The 17,974-nt window shown below is 45.9% G+C and overlaps 1 protein-coding gene across 1 annotated transcript in view; it reads right to left on the bottom strand.

The window, feature by feature from the left end:
- Positions 1 to 17,974, bottom strand: part of TENM1 (teneurin transmembrane protein 1) — a 713,021-nt gene that overhangs the window by 219,616 nt on the left and 475,431 nt on the right. Inside the window, 2 exon segments of the mRNA XM_060250020.1 lie at positions 2,492 to 2,708; positions 12,308 to 12,454. Coding sequence (XP_060106003.1) covers positions 2,492 to 2,708; positions 12,308 to 12,454 — 364 coding nt within the window.

The following is a 17,974-nucleotide window of genomic DNA, read 5'->3' as shown; positions in this document are numbered from 1 at the left end:
TTCAGAGCAAAAATTTGCTCTTCCGGAATCATTTGTCCTTCTATGACAAAACAAGCATCAGAGGCTCACAGATACATCCATCATTTCCACAACCACCCTGTAAGTCACTCTTATTTCCCAGCAGACTCAAGAGTAGGGTTGCCAGGTCTCGGTTGGAAAATACTTGGAGACTCTGGGGTTGGATCCGGGAGAGGGCGGGGTTTGGGGAGGGGAGGGGCCCCATCCTGGTACAATGGCTTAGAGTCCACTCTTCAAAGCAGCCATTTTGTCCCAGGGGAGCTGATCTCTGCCAGCTGGAGATCTCCAGGCCCCACCTGGAGCCTGGTGACCCCACTTGAAGAGCTAAGAAGGTTTGCCCAGCATTGTCCTATGCACACTTGGCTAAACAGGGAACTGCATGGTATGACAAGTTCAGACATCACCATAAACCTGAACGATGCTAACAGGCAGGAAGGGAGCATATGGAGAGGGTGGAGCATCGTACAACATGGCGGATGCTTGAATGAACTGCTCCTGCTCTGATCCACTTCAATCTGACCTACCTGCAACTCTGGGATCTCCAACTGAGCCCAAACCATGGTCCAGCAAGCCCTCAGTAAGCCCAAATATACTCAGAATGATCTAGGCCGCGATTCTCCCCAGGCCCGAGAGGCCATGGACAAAATGGCGGGTGAAAGTCCCAAACCTGCAAAGGGGAACACTTCCCTTTCTCCCTAAACTTTTTTCGAGGCGATCTCCGAACCAGAAGACAACATAGCCTCCCACATTTCTCAGGCAATATCCCCCCTGCAAGACAAACTTGAAAAAAAAAAGGAAGGGAGCGTATGAGTTTCATAACCAGGGGTCATTTTGTAGAAAAATAGATGGTAGAGCTCATCCAGGGATTGTTATGCAGCTGCACCCACTATTCAATGGACAAGGTAGGTAGGTGGGGAGGAGGAGGGAGAACCCTCAGAGAGGTTCAGGAGCTGCGCTACCGTGTGCTCCTGCTGAATTCAAGGCCTGTTCATAACATGATGTTTACAGAGGTCACTGCCAAGATGAATTGCAGTGGTGGAAAGTGTCATCACGTCACAGCTGACTTACGGTAACCCTGTAGGGTTTTCAACGCAAGAGATGTTCAGGGGTGGTTGGCCACTACCTGTTTCATTGTTACACCCCAGTATTTCTTGGAGGTCTCCCGTCCAAATACTAACCAGGGCTGACCCTGCTTAGCTTCCACGATCAAATGAGACCGGGCTAGCCTGAGCTATCCAGGTCAGGGCGCCAAGGTGAATATACCTGCCTTTTAAGAAGTAATGAGACTCCTCTCAGAACTGACGAAGTTCTAGTTGGTTAAGTCCCTCACCATAAACGTGACCCTCATGGAACTTATTCTGAGCTTATCTGCCCAAATCCAGCCCTTCATGCTCCACAACATTAAGAGATTCCACTGCCCCTTTATGATTAAAAAAAAAAAAAAGAGTTTGGTATCACTAGCATCCTGATGAGTCCTTACTCTAAATCCCCAAATAATGACACACAACAACCTCAGCTAGAAGTTAGATAGCATAACTTAACATTTTGGGGCCCCCAAAGTCCAGTAGGAAGTAGCAACAGTTCTCCAGGACTGCCCCTCAGCATCTGCTTCTACAGCAAGGGCATAACCAGGGCCTTTTTTTGTAGCAGGAACTCTTTTGCATATTAGGCCACACCCCCAATGTAGCTAATACTCCATGAGCTTACAGGGCTCTTCTTACAGGGCCTACTGTAAGGCTCTTCTTACAGGGCCTACTGTAAGGCTCTTCTTACAGGGCCTACTGCAAGCTCCAGGAGGATTGGCTACATCAGGGTTGTGTGGCCCAATATGCAAAGGAGTTCCTGCTACAAAAAAAAGCCCTGGGCATAACCAATGCTCTCTCTACGCTGCGGAGTCTTGTGAGCAAAAATTCTATTTCATGAGCTACTGACATTAAAGTTGTGAACGAGTGATTTGGCTGCTGTGTGAGCTGGAGGATAAGAAAACTGTGAGATAGCTCACACTAACTCAGCTTAGAGGGAACACTGGGCATAACCACCACAAAGTGGAGCCCCAAATCATATCAACAATCCAGATGAATACCATGGTAAATGGCATCGAATCTGCTGAGAGATCCAGGCAGATGATGAGCATCACGTTGCCCTTCTCCATCCTCCAACGCCAGTTGGCCTCCAAAGAGAATCAAAGCCCCCAAACCCAACCGAAAAGAGACCCAGATTGTATCATGCAAGAAGACGTCTCTGCCATCCCACGCTCAACTACCTCAACTTTAAAAAAAACAACCAATCAGAACCTGTCCTGGAGATCCAAAACATCTTTTCTTCCTCCCCTGCATGCGTCAGCAATAGCGAGAGAAAGCCCAAACAAAATTCTCCAGGCAACTGGAGCATGAGCGTTTCTTTCCTCGCCCCCACACTGGAGCAGCAGGATATCCTCTGTTTGGAAAACGCTCGTTGGTAATGATGTGCTTACCTGCTGTCAAATGAGACATCTCCCCGGATTACGTGAGTGCTTTCCTTGCCAATAAGAAATTTGATTCTATCGTAAAAGAGCCTTGGAGGATGCTGTGAGAACGGAGGCTGGCTTTGCTGGATGAGGTCAAGGGGATCAGGGGAGCCTTGGCAGAGAGGGCTTGCATAGCAGTTGCTTTGCTGACAGCAATCAGGATCGACACAGTCCGTCAAGCCATCTGGAACAGAAACAAAGGAAAGAAGCGGATAAAACAAGAACGACCCGTTGCGTCGGGAGCCAAAGGGCTCGTAGCGGGGAAGCTGTGGCGAACCAGGTAGCGAATCCAATGGCACCTACGGACATAAATAAATGCAGACAGGCACTCATCCTACACATCCATCCATCCCATTTGGCATTTCACCAGGGAAGGTAAAAACCAAAATGACCGATAGGAACGAACACCCCGGCAAACAGGATGACCCTAGATTTTTGTGCATCTGAGAAGAATACAGAGCCAAGTCCTATTCCTCTCTTTCCTATTCCAGCAGAAGAAGAGTTGGTATTTATATCCTGCTTTTCTCTACCTTTTAAGGCGTCCCCAAAGTAGCTCACAATCAGCTTCCCTTCCTCTCACCACAACACGCAAGTTGTGAGACAGGTGGCCTGACGGAGTTCGGAGGGAACTGTGGCTGGCCCAAGGTCATCCAGCAGGTTTCACATGGAGGACTAGAGAATCAAATTTCGTTCTCCAGATTTGCGTCTGTCGCTCTTAACCATCAGACCACCGTGGCTCCTAGAACAGCTGACCTGTCTGCCCTGCCATCTCTCTCATTTTATCATCTGGTCCTCCACACTGTACCAAACTTCTTTCTTATCTATATACAGCCAGCTTTAGCGATTCTCTTTCCCCTCATGTTGCCACCCACCTCCTCCTGTTGTCCCATTTACTAGGCCAGCCATCTCCCTTCCCTCCCACGTACAGCTTGAGGCCAGTCCAGATTTGCTTGTTAGTTGATTTGTTTCTGTATTTTGGATTCCCCTCCCCCTCTTTTGCAAGCTACTTTTGGTCCCTCTGGTGCAAAAAATCGCCTGAAAATGGTAATAAATGAACCATGCATAGCCTGTTTTTCCTGCCTTGGGAAGCCAGTTTGGAGTAGTTGTTAAGCGTGTGGATTCTTATCTGGGAGGACCGGGTTTGATTCCCCACTCCTCCACTTGCAGCTGCTGAAATTGCCTTGGGTCATCCATAGCTCTTGCAGAGCTGTCCTTGAAAGGGCAGCTTCTGTGAGAGCTCTCTCAACCCCACCTACCTCACAGGGTGTCTGTTGTGGGGGAAGAAGATAAAGGAGATTGTGAGCCACTCTGAGACTCTGATTCAGAGAGAAGGGCAGGGTATAAATCTACCTTCTTCCTCTTCCCTGCCGCCCTGAGCCTGCCTTTGGCGGGGGAGGACGGGATACAAAAATAAATTTACTTTACTTTACTTACTTTACTTACTCTTCCTCCTCCTCCTTTTCACCACCTAGCACATTCCTCACTGTGACCATCATGGTAAAAGGTGCAAGCAATGAATGAGAGCAGGGCAAAGAATCTGAACCTACCTCCGCAGCTGCTGTGTTTTCAACCCCTGAAAGGGATTCCATGCCTACAAATCAGATTTAGGAAAAGCATCTGCACACAACACCATCATCATTCACTATATATATATATATAAAGTGCCTCTTGTGGACAGGGCATTGCACAACATTTAAAAATCAATGAGATCTCTGCCCAAAAGCTTATGATCTTTTTTTTTTTAAGCCATGAAATAGAAAAAAAAAGAAAGAGGGCAGAGAAGCTTGTCTAGCATCAGGATGAAAACAGAAACAAACAAGCAAACAAGAGGACGGAAGCTGAATCAAAATGAGAAAGCCTCAGAGAAAAGATGGTTTTGAAAGACTATTCTTTAAACAGAGGAAGTCGGGCGCATATTTCAAGGATGGGAATTCCAAGCTTTAAAGGTTTTTCTTTTTTTAAAAGGAAAAAAAAACAGTGCATGAATAGGTGAAGGAAATTTATTTGCAGGAAGGTAAATAAAGAGGGGTGAGGCTATCGATACCTCAGAAAGCAGGCATCTCATATTCAATGCAAAATGGAGGACGGAGCCCTGTGAGAGACTAAACACGAGAAGAGGCATTTTGATTTGCTCTGCGAGGGCAGCCAAGTAGGAGGAAGAATTAAGGAGAGAGGTAAGAGGTTTACAGCATGAGAGACAGGGAGGCCAGCAAATAATAGAGTACACCAATCTATATGTGAAAGAATTATAACCTGAAAAAAAAAGTTCTGAGTCAGGAAGAACAAAAGGATGGATTTTGTAATATCTGAGTGGACGAAATGACAGGGCTTAGACAGGGAATCAATGTAGATATAGAATGAGACAGAGGAATAAAAAAAATAATGCTGAGACTTTAAGCCAGGTGAGAACAATAGAAGATAAAATTATTTTGGGGAAAAGAAAGAGAACATGGTAATAAGGCATTAGGCAGAAAGACAAAAGTCCTGGTTCCTGCTTATTCTATTGTCTTTTTATTTAAAATACTCTCCTCAGTGTAGCAATCTAGGCAGTCTGAAGTAATGTGAAGGAAAAATGGCAGTGAGATGATCAATTGTGTTAGAGAGAACTGTTGAGGGAACGGGGGGGGGGGGGGATGAGGAGAGGGAGATAATAAAATCCACAGAATAAAGAAAACAGGAATTAATGAGATTTCCAAGAAGCTGAGTTAGACAGCAGAGGAGAGGACCAAAACATGTTGAAGATCTGTGCAAGACGTATTGAAAGAGAGAAAAGGCGGATGGCAGGGAACTATCAGACAAGGCTTTGAAGGTGTGGTTGGTGATACAGGTCAAGATCGAGTGTAACCATGACAGCCCAAAAAACAGACAGGGATTGATAATATGTCAACCAAATCAAAGGCAGAAAAAGGTCAAGAACCTGAACCGAAGAAGGTCTTTATGCATTTTAGATGGGGTTGCCATGGTAGAATAAAACAAAAGCATCATTGAAGTAGGTAAAAAGAAGAATTACTCAAGTCAATATGGATAAAAGTAGCTTAGGCTGTAAGGGAGGGGGAAAAAACAAGACCAAGACTGAGGATGGGAAAAGTGAAAACTAACCAAGACAAATGGATGCATCTCAGAAGACAGAAAATGAGACACATACGGTTAACAAGCAACGGGAGACCAGAAGGTACAGTACAATGGAAACAAAACTGTGAGAAAGGATTTAGTTGAAAGTACGAGTTAGGTGGTATATAATAAATACATAAATAAATATATTTTCCTCATGCAAGGTGTGAGGCAGGACACCGAAGGGAAATAATGGTGGTGGGGGAGAGTTTACAGGGGAGGTGGAATCTGAAATGGAAGATCCATTTCATCTATGGGAAAGTTGAAAAAAGGGAAAAGATAGAAGTAGATGGGGCAGAGAGAGGATCCAAAAGTGAACTCCTGTCAGAAGAAGACTGCTTATGGAAGGCCACATGACATTATTGGAAGGCCTTTGGTCCTGCTGTGGTATACCAGCAAATCCTAGTACTCAAAAGAAGGTAGCATAACCAGACCTTCCTCAAATCCCATGTAAAGGCGAATATCTTGTCAGCTGTACACTGTTTCAGTCATGTCTTTGTCTTCTTCCTGTCTGCATGTATATGGGCTCAGTGTGAACGCCTCTAGGTCCAAGCCTAAGAACCAATGGGTTCATGGCCTGTGGCTTATATCGCGTGTCTTCAAAAAGCCAACCATTGTACCCAGGAATGGAATATTGTTTGTTGTTTGCTTGATAAACTTATTTATATTGCATAGTTTCCCCCCTATCACTGTATATTACTTTGAGTCCCGTCAGGGAGAAAAGCAGGATAGGGGTATATTTAAATGAATACAAACCCTTGAAAGCGGATGTGGGAGTTAGTAATGAACTCTCAACTGTAGAACTGGATCCTGAAGAGGCAAACTAAATTCCATTTTGACAGCTCAGTGTTCAAAGGCAGTGCTGTCTTACAAACTGAGAATGCTCTGTATATATTTGTGCATATCATTAAAATATATATATTTTTTTGAGATTTTGTAGGAAAAGAACATTACAAGCATGGACTAAAAACGTCTCACCACTGTGGAGCTACCAGTGTTCCAGTTATACAACACAAGGGAAATCAACTGTGCAAAAAGACTAAGACTCAGCATTTCTGAAGTCTCATCTTGTTAATAAATGCACAAAGAAGATGTTGGATGGGGGAATAAGGTTCCTTAATCTTTTTTTTTATAGGCATTAGTATAACTGTCAGTTTAAACATGCTAGCGAAAGCAAGAATGCAGCATGTAAAAAGAAACTGAACTTTTCTGCTGTTATAAAAGCTGTTAAAGCATCCGAGGGTAGCAATAAAGGACAGTTTTAGTCCTCGAGGCTGGGTAAAGATGGCTGGCTTGGGGCGGCAGCCTCCTATCCTGGAAGTAAGCCGGTGGAAAGAGAAGCACCCCGGGCCGGTCAGATGGCGAATGGCTCACCACCAAAACAGGGACAGGTCGCACACGCCCCGGAGGAGTGGTTACACTGCTCGTGCGCTTGAGCGCTGCTTCCTAGGCGCTTCCCCAGCCGTTCAGATGGCCAGGAAAGATATCCCAGAAGCACCTTGCTGTTTTGCTACCACTTCATATGTGGCAGCTTTTTGAGGTAGCAAGATGACAGGTAAGGATAGGGTGAAGGTGGGAGCAGGGTGGGATCCAGATCAGTTTGAACACCCTTTTTTGGTCCAGCCATGCGGTGTCCCTGAGGCGGCTTATACTGTCTGTCTGGACCCAGCCTGAGAAAAAGCATGATTACAATCCCAGAATTACCTCCTTCGATATTGTTTAATTTATATTACATTATTTAATTTATACGCAGAGTACATCATGCGGAATGCTGGCCTGGATGAAGCACAAGCCGGAATTAAGATTGCCAGGAAAAACATCAACAGCCTCAGATATGCAGATGATACCACTCTAGTGGCAGAAAGTGAGGAGGACCTAAAGAACCTCTTGTTGAGGGTTAAAGAGGAGAGCACAAAAGTAGGCTTGAAACTCAACATCAAAAAAACTAAGATCATGGCATCTGGCCCCATCACACCTTGGCAAATAGAAGGGGAAGACATGGAAGTAGTAACAGACTTCACATTTCTGGGATCCAAGATCACTGAGATAGTGACTGTAGCCATGAAATTAAAAGACATTTGCTCCTTGGGAGGACAGCTATGGCAAACCTGGGCAGTATAATAAAAAGTAGAGACATTACCCTGCCAAAAAAAGTCTGTATAGTCAAAGTGATGGTATTCCTAGTAGTAATGTATGGCTGTGAGAGCTGGACCATAAGGAAGGCCGAGCACAGAAGAATAGATGCTTTTGAGATGTGGTGCTGGAGAAGAATCGAGAGTCCCTTGGACTGAAAGAAGATCAAATCAGTCAGTCCTAAGGAAAATCAACCCAGACTGTTCCCTGGAAGGTCAGATGCTGAAGCTGAAGTTCAAATACTTTGGCCACCAAATGAGAAGGGAGCACTCCCTGGAGAAGACCCTGATGTGGACTCGACTGTGCAACTGAACAACAACAAAAACATTGTTGTTGTATGATACGTAAGAGTGATTGTGACAGCCTTTTGGCTTTTTGTGCTTAACCGAGCCTGGAGGTCTCCAGGGACTACCACTGGTCTTCAGAGAACAGAGATCAGTTCCCTGAGGGGAAAAAAAATGGCTGCTTTGGAGAATGGACTTTCTGGCACAACACCCCGTTGAGGTCTCTCTCCTCCCCAACCCTGCCCTTCCCAGGCTCCACCATCAAGTCTCCAGGATTTCCCAACCCAGACTTGGCCACCTTAACCTGTCAAAACCTAAATAACTCAAATATTGGCATTCCAACATTTCAATACATCTTCTTTCTGCTCCTTGCTTCTGTTTAACACGATAGTAACAACAACAACAACAACGAAAATCATTTGCATTGACGCTCATTTTCTCTTCCTGGCACTTCTTTCCAAACAGCAGCTTTCTAAATAATTCCTGTTCTGGTTTGTCTCACAACAAGCTTTGTAAGTCCCAATTACATTGGCTCGGCATCCGAAAGAACACCATCAAAGACTAACTGAAGGGGAAAGTGAGCAGCGATACTACTAATGAGTTTCCCGGGCTTATTTGTATGCAGAAATCTAAAAAAAAAAACACCTCAAGTATTCGAGTTATGACATACAGCTATTTGGCAAGAGCTGTGAGAAGTCAGTAATTGAAAAGAGAGCGACTTGGTTGTTATTTAGGCCGAAGCCACGTAGCACACAACTGCTGCCACTTTCCTCCGATGTTTTCTTTTTAAAGAATGGAAAGTGGCCCTCAGAGGCTGTGGTGGCGAGCAGAAGAGTGGCAGGAGTGGGTGGAGGTGGTTTTAACTTGGGGTGGCCAAACTTGCTTAACATTAGAGTCACATAGTATAAACATCAGATGTTTGAGAGCTGCAAGACAACGAAGGAGGGAGGGAGGACAGCAGGCAGGCAAATAGATGGAGGAAGAAAGAGGTGGAAAGAAAAGAAGAAGAAGAAGAAGATATTGGATTTATATCCCGCCCTCCACTCCGAAGAGTCTCAGAGCGGTTCACAATCTCCTTTACCTTCCTCCCCCACAACAGTCACCCTGTGAGGTGGGTGGGGCTGGAGAGGGCTCTCACAGCAGCTTCCCTTTCAAGGACAACCTCTGCCAGAGCTATGGCTGACCCAAGGCCATGCTAGCAGGTGCAAGTGGAGGAGTGGGGAATCAAACCGGGTTCTCCCAGATAAGAGTCGGCACACTTAACCACTACACCAAACCACTACACCAAACAACTTTAACTTTAAATTCACTCTCTAAGCTGCCAGTTAGCTTGTCTTGGCAAAGTGATTTAAAAAGAGAAATGCCTTCTCCAGGCCAGCGGACGGGGTGGTGGGGGCTCGGAGTATGTGTGAAAGAGCCACATGTGGCTCCCAAGCTGCAGTTTGGCCACCCCTGTTTTAATCTCTTCTCCTCTGTTTGCTCCAAATCACACCTCTTCAGCTGCTTTTTCACTCCTGTGATACTGATCAGCAGACAAAGGGTTTAACAGCTGACCCATCTCCTGCAGGCTTCCAGCTCCTCTTTAAAGCCTCCAAGGCTACATTCTCATGGAGTTTGGCCTTTAAATACATAACTCATTTTTTTTTCTTTAAAAAAAGCCATTCCTGGTATTTTAAATTTCAGAAGGTAGCATGCCTCTCCCCCCTCCCCTGTTTTATTCTCAGTTTGTTGGCATGGTTTGCTTTGTTTCTGAACTAAGAAGCGACTGATGTAAAACTCCTCCTTCCCAACCGCAGTCGGCTTTTTCAGTTGGTTTACGTATATGTTTGGATCACGCATGAGGACCGTACTGGACGGATGCGGCGGTTAAATTTAACCAGGAAGCTGCTGGTTAAGTCTTTCTATTAATTGTGTCTATTGAAATCAGCCTATTGTGTGGCCTTGCAATTTCACTGCATGTGGATGTGCTGATGACTTTCTCTCTCTCTCTGTCAATCTTGGCTGATCTGTGATTGCAACAAAGCAAGTTAAATTTGGACATCCAAATGGAAATGCAGGAAAACCAGTTCCTGGGCACTGCTCAGGCCCGTAGTTAACCAGGAGCCCGCAGGGCCTGGCCCTCTGACAGTTTTGGGGGGCCCTCACCCCCCCCCACCCCAGGGCTGCCCTTCTCCTCCCCTCTTCTGCATGGTTTAAATTGTGCAGGAGGGGTTCCCAAGAGCAGACACTGCCCCTCCCATGCCATTTAGGGAAGGAAAGGTCCCCTGGGCAAGCACCAGTCTTTTCCGACTCTGGGGTGACGTTGCTTTCACAACGCTTTCACGGCAGACTTTTTACGGAGTGATTTGCCATTGCCTTCCCCAGTCATCTGCGCTTTCCCCCCAGCAAGCTGAGTGCTCGTTTTACCGACCTCAGAAGGATGGAAGGTTGAGTCAACCTCAAGCCGGCTACCTGAAAACCCAACTTCCACCAGGGATTGAACACAGGTCATGAGCAGAGCTTAGGACTGCAGTACTGCAGCTTTAACACTGCACCATGGGGCTCTTCCCATGCCATTTAAAGGGCTCACAAATCAGCTGATCAGTGGGCCCTAAATCATGCAGGAGGGATGGTAGGAGTAGCCACCAGCCTCCTGTACAACTCAAAGGGCCCCCTTTCCCTGTGAACCCCCACAGCCCTCTCCCCCGATGGCCCCTAGCTATGGGGCTGGTACTACTGGCTTTGCCCACTGATCACTGCTATCAGACCTCATTTGGGGCTGTTGTTGCTTCGTGCTGCCTTTGTCCTAGAGACCATACATTGTGTACAGCAGCATCTGTCAAAATGTCTGCAAAAACTGTGGCATTCCGGGGGTGGGGAATCAAACGAGGGAATCACAGGAGGGCTAAAATAGGGAGGGGTCTGCGGCCCATTTTAGAAGCAGTACTGAGGTCCAGATCCACTTGTGTGTGGCACATCTTGACTTCCTTTAAAAGTCACATCCATTGTTAACAATGCCTGGAATAAACAGAGTGAACCTCTGCTTGGGGGCTTGGAGACATCAGACGTACATTTATTTATTTTTTGAGTCGGAATATGCTGTACAGAGGGAAAATAGAGTTAGCGGCGACACAGCGCTCACACAAACAACTTGTAGTCTGTTCAGGAAGCCCGAGGCCCCAGTCAGAGACAGAAATCAACAAAGGCTTTTGGCAGTTCTACGGGGGAAAGGCAAAAATGCTGCCTCTTTGGGCACAATAGCTGGGCAGATGAGGGGAGGAATCATCCATTCACTTGATCTGAAGGGTCATCTTCTGCCCTAAAAGGAAACACATGGCAGCAGCTATGTTGCTGGAACACAGAAACAGGGGAGGGGGACGAGGAAAGACGAGAGAGGCGGAAATAATGTGGCAGTCTCGCTGCAAACTGCGAGAGGCGCACCACCGAGGGCATCAGCTGAAGATGCCAGTATTATGCGACTGGCAAACTCTGCCAGCGTGACACAGATGCACTCCACAAGCTCAACTGAGCACTCTGTGGCCGCGCATCTGTTACATGGTTTTCGTTGGGAGAAACAGTTTAGCTGGAAGCTGGGCCATTGAGCAATATCTGTATCTATGTGCATTGTAAAAGATGAAGAATATGGGGGTGCTGTGGCACGGGTGGCAGGGAGCACTCATTATGACGGCAACCAGGGAAATCTGGGCTAAACCGCCATTCTGCAAAAGTGATCTAATGCAAGAAGTGCATGCTTAGCAATTAAAAAGGTAAAGGTAGTCCCCTGCGCAAGCACCTATCGTTTCCGACTCTGGGGTGACGTTGCTTTCATGATGTTTTCACGGCAGACTTTTTACAGGGTGGTTTGCCATCGTCTTCCCCAGTTGTCTACACTTTTCCCCCCAGCAAGCTGGGGACTCATTTTACCCACCTCGGAAGGATGGAAGGCTGAGTCAACCTGGAGCCGGCTACCTGAACCCAGCTTCCGCCGGGGACCAAACTCAGGTCATGAGCAGAGCTTAGGACTGCAGTACTGCAGCTTTACCAGGGCAATTAATGATATGCTTTTTAAAGTCAGCGTATCGGTCTAATAGGGGGAGAATACCTAATGCGCCAACACTGCACACTCAAAACTTATGGGAGAACCACGGTAATGAGCAAACGTTGTTTGCTATAGATGCTCTAGGGTGGAAAAATGTTAAATAAAGATATACTTTTACATGGTAACACGGACAACCTGCTTTTCACAACATTCTAGCGGCATAAACAGTGTCTGTACCTCCATCGTTATCCACGTTATCTCCGCACATCATTTCCATGACAACGTTACATCCCATTCCGCTCCAGCCCACCTGGCAGACACAGTGCCAGCCATTCTGGTCTAGGGTGCATCTTCCATTTCCATAGCACAGACCTGGGCAGCCATCTACATAGAGAAAGAGAAAGACACACATACATAAAATAACACATGAACTCGGATGCACGAGTTTTGTTGCGTTTTTATTACTGGCTAATGTTAAATCAGAAGCTAACAAAACACAAGGCACCATGGTCTCTAAGCTAGAAAAAAAAACAATGATAAGTCTATGCAATTCACAACAAACATATATATATATATATATATATATATATATATATATATATATATATATATATATATATATATATATATATATATATATATATGTATGTATGTATATGTATATATATAAGCGGGGATTGTTTTGTAGAAAAATAGGTGGTGGAGCTCATCCAGGGATTGTTATGCAGCTGCACGTACTATTCAATGGACAAGGTGGGGAGAAGGAGGGGGAACCCTCAGAAAGGTTCAGGAGCTCTGCTCCTGTGAGCTCCTGCTGAATCCGAGGCCTGTATATAAGTATATTACAATGTAGAACAGTAAGAAAATATTAGTAAAGTTAAAGTCCATGAATGGTGAAAAACAAGGTGTTCTACAAATATAGTCCCATAGAGAGTGCTATCCTCCTTTCTTCCATTAGGCAATGGGACTTCTCTTGAACAAGAGACAAGCTACCAAATAGGAGAAAATGAAAAGCCTGACTTGCTATTCAAATATAAGCGTTTTCGTGTCTTCTTCAAGAGCTCCGTCCTTTCTCAATTAGTGTCTCAACCAAGTTTCTTTCAAATCATACAGAGCATAAGCTTCAGCGGTTTCCTTGGGCTATTTGTTCAATTTCCTTACTGTTTTACATTGTAATATACGTGCATGTATGTATGTTCATTCACAGGGCTTTTTAAAAGCAGGAACGCATTTCCGGCTGGCTCGGTATTGGGGGTATGGCCTAATATGCAAATGAGCTCCTGCCGGGCTTTTCTGCAACAAAGCCCTGTGCGAAACAATGGTGACATTAGAGGCTGTGACCTGATATGCAAATGAGTTCCTGCTGGGCTTTTTCTACCAAAAAAGCCCTGTATGTTCGTTGTGAACTGCATGGCCATATCATTGTTTTTGTCTAAGGTTAAAGCAGGGCATGAGCCCATAACATCTTGGGCTTGGATCCTCTATCCTGTTCGTGCTCCTCTTTGCCCATTGCAAAGGTTGTCCCTCTTCTGCCAGAGCATGTTCCTCTGGTGTTAGTCACTTCTGCTCACGCCAAGACCAATGCCTTCCAAAGAACAGAAGAGTGACTAGCGAAAGGGGAATGTACTCTGCAGTGTATGAAGCAGAACACAAGCGGAAACAAAGCAGAAGATCCGAAGATTATTGGCTGAAGGTTGCTACTTCCTTGTAATAAGACCTATAAATGTGGTGGAAAGCGCAATCAAGGAAATGACTTACAGTCAGGCCTCATTTTGGGCAGTAGCTCACAGGAGCGGAGCTCCAGAACCTCCAAATTTTATTGTGCTCTTTCTCTCCCTCTCCCTGCCCCCACAGTACTTGTTTCTGGGGCTCCATTGTTCAAAAGCCCTGTGAGAATTTTGCTGAACTCTTAACTTTCTAATATTTCCCCCCCACGAAATATTGCAGAAACAACCAAAACGTATAAAGCAGACAGATGGAAGTCTTCCTCATGCCACTGTGGCCACAGAGGAGACGGGAATGGAAAAAGTACGACGGGAGTAAGGTTTTCTTATGACCATTATAACTCAAGAAGCATTTTAAGGCAGATGCTGAGCTGATATAATTCAGCACACCTTCCGGTGATGTCAGGGGGCGTGGGGCAGATGCAAATGAGATCCACAAACGAGTTGTGCTGATGAGCTCCAGCACATCTTTTTCTGCTCAGTGACCCCTGCTTATGGTGACCTGTCATTGGGATTTCAGGGTAAGAGACATTCAGAGGTGGTCTGCCATTGCCTGCCTCTGTACAGCGACCCTGGACTTCCTTGGTGGTCTCCCACCCAAGGACTAACTAAGGATAACCCTGCTGAGCTTCTGAGATCTGATGAGATTAGGCTAACCTGGCCCATTCGGGTCAGGAAGGATCAGGGGTGGAATTCTAGCAGGAGCTCCTTTGTATATTAGGCCGCACCCCCCTGATGTAGCCAATCCCCCTGGAGCTCTCAGTAGGCCCTGTAAGAAGATCCCTGTATGGAATTCTAGCAGGACCTCCTTTGCCTATTAGGCCACACACCCCTGATGTAGCCAATCCTCGTGGAGCTTACAGCAGGCCCTGTACGAAAAGCCTTGTAAGGAATTCTAGCAGGAGCTCCTTTGTATATTAGGCCGCACCCCCCTGATGTAGCCAATCCCCCTGGAGCTCTCAGTAGGCCCTGTAAGAAGAGCCTTGTAAGGAATTCTAGCAGGAGCTCCTTTGTATATTAGGCCACACGCCCTGACGTAGCCAATCCTCCTGGAGCTTACAAGGGTCTTTTTTGTAAGCTCTTGGAGGATTGGCTACATCAGAAAGGTGTGGCCTAATATGCAAAGGAGCTCCTGCTAGTATTCCACCCCTGGGAAGGATATTATTAGTACATAAGGCTAAAGGATCACAGTTTTTCAGGGGGGTGGGATTGCTCTGGGGTTTTTTTGCACAGCAGCTGCTCACTTGATTGTGTGACATGCAGTCCTTTAGTCTGAAGCAAGGCCTACTGGGCTGCAAAGGCCTTGCTCCCAAGTCAGTGTGCCCAGAATGGCAACTTTTAATGCCACAAATGGGTTGGATTCGTCCTCCTCCCATACTATTCTCAGCGCCGCTTGCATTCCCAGCCAGCAGATGCGCTCTAACTGGGCTCGCCTGCAGCTCTCTCTGAAGCTCCTTAATTATGTTATATTGATTGGTGAGCTCAAATATTGGCAATAAGCTCTGAGCCAGCAGCTGTGGCTGGGGCAAAAAAAGAAAAGAAAGAAAAGCATTTGTACTGTGTTCTGAACAGCCCTTCTATTAGCAAGCCCGGGTGAATTAGCTGCCACTGTGGAAACGTCAACTGCTGTCTAAAGAAAGGCCATCCCCAGCAAGAGTCAGCTGGACGACCACAAGGCTAGGATCAGAAGCAATGAAAGTGACCGAGCATAGCACTTGCAATAATCTAAAACGGCGACCTGTGTTAAAAGATAAGATATATCATGTCACTGGGCTTGAATTCAGCAGGAGCTCACAAAAGTGCAGCTCCTGAACCTCCAGCCGGGGTCTGCATGTAGTGAGGAGTTCTTTCCCTGCTGCACACAGATGATAATGGCGATGACGATATTGGATTTATATCCCGCCCTCCACTCTGAATCTCAGAGCAGCTCGCAATCTCCTTTATCTTCCTCCCCCCCACAAAAGACACCCTGTGAGGTGGGTGGAGCTGAGAGGGCTCTCACCGCAGCTGCCCTTTCAAGGCCATTCAAGCAGGAGCAAGTGGAGGAGTGGGGAATCAAACCCGGTTTTCCCAGATAAGAGTCTGCACACTTAACCACTACACCAAACTGGCTCACTCAGGACATATGCAAATGAGATATGCTACTGAGCTCCGGCTCCTTTTTTTCTACAAAACGACTCTTGCATGTCACAACATGCATACTGGCATGTGGACCTTTTGCAACCACATTTTGTTTTTCACTGCCCCAGGGCTCTCTAAAGTTGTTTCCAAACAAACACAATCAAATCTGTAGCATCTTCAGAGGAGGGAAGAATGAGTAAAATATACTGTAGCAAGACAGCCAGTGTGGTGGTGTAGGGGTCAGAGTGCTGGACCGACCAGGGTATCCTAGGTTTAAAATCTCTGCTCAGGACACAATGCCTAATGAATGCCGTTGGCTATTGCAGCCACAGAAAACCCTTTCATTTGAACAAGGAGAGCCAATAACAAGCTCTTACTTACAATGGCTCTGCCTGCTTGCTGAAAAACTCAGCAGGTTCCAGGGGCAATACCGGCAGGTGTCAGGGTGCCACACTGGAAAACCCTGTTTCCAAAAACCAAACCCCAAAAGGGATCAGGATGGGGGAGGAAAGATTCTTGGCTATGGAGGGAATACTTAATAGGGATATACCTTCTTTTGCAATCTGCCCCCCCATCACCACCTTTGAGCAGAAAATGTTTTTGCAAAGAGGCAGCCATGGCTGAACATTCCTGATCTGGTCACCCAGGGAACTTCCATGGCACAAGCAGGGATTCAAACCCGGGTCTCCCAGATACCTGTCTGACACTCTTAATCACTATACCACACTGGCTCTCACCATCACCTCCATTTACTCTGTCTGTCTGTTTCTCTCTCTCTATCAATCAATATAGATACAGACAGGGCTTTTTTTTTGTAGCAGGAATTCCTTTTTGTATTAGGCCACACATCCCTGATGCAGCCAATCCTCCAAGAGCTTATTACAGGGCCTACTGTAAGCTCTTGGAGGACTAGCTACATCAGGGGGTGTGGCCTAAAATGCAAAGGAGTTCCTGCTACAAAAAAAGCCCTGGATATAAGTATAGTATGAGAGACTTTTGTGAGAGGGATGCATACCCCACCCTTGCATTCAGGACAAAGTAAGCTGGTATGACCTTGAGCAGGCCAAGTTCCCCTCCTTCTTCAATTGTCTTCTTCCTTTTTTTTTGTCTTTGATTGACACTCACAGTGCCATCCTAAGCATAACACTCTTCTGCATTAACTGATGTCAAGCGCTCAGGCCTGCAGATTTTCTCTCAGTCCTCATAGTCTTCTCTATATCATGGAATATGACTGCAAACAACAAAGCACGGGTGCCTGAATGCACACAGATGTGTTGTGGCAACACATGCTACGTGGAGGAAATTGCAGTCACGTATCACTGTGCAGTTCCAGATTCCCCTTTCAAAAAGTTCTGGGCCATGCCACAGGGCAAAGATTCTGAATAGGATGGGAAGATTTTAGGAAAGAATGCCACCTTACCAGTTCCAAGAGAGGTGAAATGTTTTTGGCAGCGGGGCTTCGGGCAGAAGTGAGGGGTCGAACGAGGGAAACCAGAGAGAAAACTGTGGCATTCAAGGCCGGAGATGACCAGAACTAGTAAGAGAGTTTAGTTGTGTAGTGGGAAGGGTGGGAAGAGAAGGAGCAAATAGATTTTCATGTCATACACAGAAGCAATGATTTGGTAAGGGACTGACTGAAGGGAACAATTTAAGGGGAGAAATCAAACAGGGGTACATTCGCACTACTCTAAATAATGTGTTTTGCAAGTGGATTTTTGCTATTCTTACACCGTAGAAATCCAGTTGCAAAAGGCATTATTTAGTGTAGTGTGAATGTATTCCAGGAGTGCAATCATGCCATTTTCGAAATCACATCCCTTCAGTGGTCCAAAACTTTGTTGCTATCAATACTTCAGCTTTATAGAGTTGGGCCACCAAGAGATGTAGGCAAAACAAACAAAAACAAAAATGGAATAGAACAAACATCTATCTGCATAAAAGGTTTGTACCTTCTCCCCCCACCCCCACTTTTGAGCTCAGATATTAACAGCTTACCTTGAATGAGTTGCTTAAAAAAATAGCATAGGGGCCATTGGAATTTATGTACCAAAATGAAAAT

The sequence above is a fragment of the Heteronotia binoei genome, chromosome 11 (assembly GCF_032191835.1).
Source record: "Heteronotia binoei isolate CCM8104 ecotype False Entrance Well chromosome 11, APGP_CSIRO_Hbin_v1, whole genome shotgun sequence".
NCBI lineage: Eukaryota > Metazoa > Chordata > Lepidosauria > Squamata > Gekkonidae > Heteronotia > Heteronotia binoei.
The sequence above is the reverse complement of the archived record's forward strand: the minus strand, read 5'-3'. Positions and strand labels throughout refer to the sequence as shown.